The sequence below is a fragment of the Myodes glareolus genome, chromosome X (assembly GCF_982192425.1).
Source record: "Myodes glareolus chromosome X, mMyoGla1.1, whole genome shotgun sequence".
NCBI classification, from domain to species: domain Eukaryota; kingdom Metazoa; phylum Chordata; class Mammalia; order Rodentia; family Cricetidae; genus Myodes; species Myodes glareolus.
Genome location: NC_142053.1, coordinates 124,534,929 through 124,536,254, shown reverse-complemented (window position 1 = coordinate 124,536,254; position 1,326 = coordinate 124,534,929). Strand labels below are relative to the sequence as shown.

Genomic DNA, 1,326 nt, shown 5'->3' with positions numbered 1-1,326 from the left:
AAGAGTCGCCATTTCCCGCTTTTCGGAGGTCCACATCCTGTTCCATATCTGCTGTCCCGCTGCAGCTCTCCAGCCCTTCACGATAGAACCAGGGAACTCAGGAGATCACAGCACATCAACAGGCACTCAGCCAGGTGTCCAGCATTGGCCTCAGGCTCCTGGAGGTGAGAGTGGTGGCCGGTTAAAGAACAGATCCCTGGAGTGGAGGCATTTAACGGGGTGGGGGGTGAGTAAGTTGACCCTTTATCCTCTTAGCTGTCTCTTCCCTTTTCTCCAACACAGTCATGGATCCAGGCACCAGCACCCAGTATTTCCAGACCACTGAGTCCCAAGGGGAACCGTCAGATGCAGCTGCTGGACATGAGTTCTGTGGCAACTACACCAACGAGACTGCAAATTTGACCAAGAAAACACCTGCGCAAAAGAGGCAGAGGAGCAGATCTTCATCCCTGGCCCAAAGGAATATCGTGGGCTGCAGAATTTCTCACAAGTGGAAGGAAGGGGGTGGGCTCATCACCCATTGGAGAGGAACGGTTCTGGATCAGGTGGCCACGAATCCCTCTCTCTATCTGGTGAAATATGATGGGATAGACGCCGTCTATGCGTTGGAACTTCACCAAGATGAAAGAGTGTTGTCCCTTAAAGTGCTCTCTGATGCAGTAAAACCATCCCCAGTCCCTGATCCTAACCTTGCTGATACCCTAATTGGCAAAGCGGTGGAGCACTTATTTGAGGGTGAGCATGGCACAAAAGATAAATGGAGGGGGATGGTTCTGGCTCAAGCGCCTATCCTTAATGCCTGGTTTTACATTACCTATGCAAATGACCCCATCTTATACATGTACCAGCTTCTGGATGATTATAAAGAGGGCAACCTTCGTGTCCTGCCAGAATACAATGAGATTCCTCGACCAGATGTAGACCTGAAATTTAAGGATGGTCTGATAGGCAAGATCGTGGAATATACCCAAGAGGATGGTTCCAAAAGGGCTGGCAAGGTGATTGGCAAAGTAGAAGCCAAACCATCGGTGTACTTCTTCAAATTTGATGATGATTTTCATATCCATGTCTATGACTTAGTGAAAAATATCTAATTGACAATGTTATGCCACAACTATTGAAATAAAGTTGTCATTTCTAGACGTTCAAAGGCTGTTGCTTTTAAGTGTGTTGGGAGCTCACCATGGGCATAAGTTTGTCCTGATGAATGCGTATCAGGAATATATGGGTATGACATGCTGTCTGTAAGCACTTTGCCTTGTGGAAAACACTGGGTTTGTTTGGTGGGTGGAGCAGGGAAGGAGAGAACGGCTGTCGATTCAGCCT

At 48.0% G+C, this 1,326-nt stretch overlaps 1 protein-coding gene across 1 annotated transcript; it reads left to right on the top strand.

The window, feature by feature from the left end:
- Positions 1–284: 284 nt before the first annotated feature.
- Positions 285–1,094, top strand: LOC148117471 (spindlin-2-like). Its single transcript, XM_087903127.1, has one exon. The coding sequence runs from the start codon at positions 285–287 to the stop codon at positions 1,092–1,094; it is 810 nt and encodes a 269-aa protein (XP_087759253.1).
- The last annotated feature ends 232 nt before the right edge of the window (positions 1,095–1,326 follow it).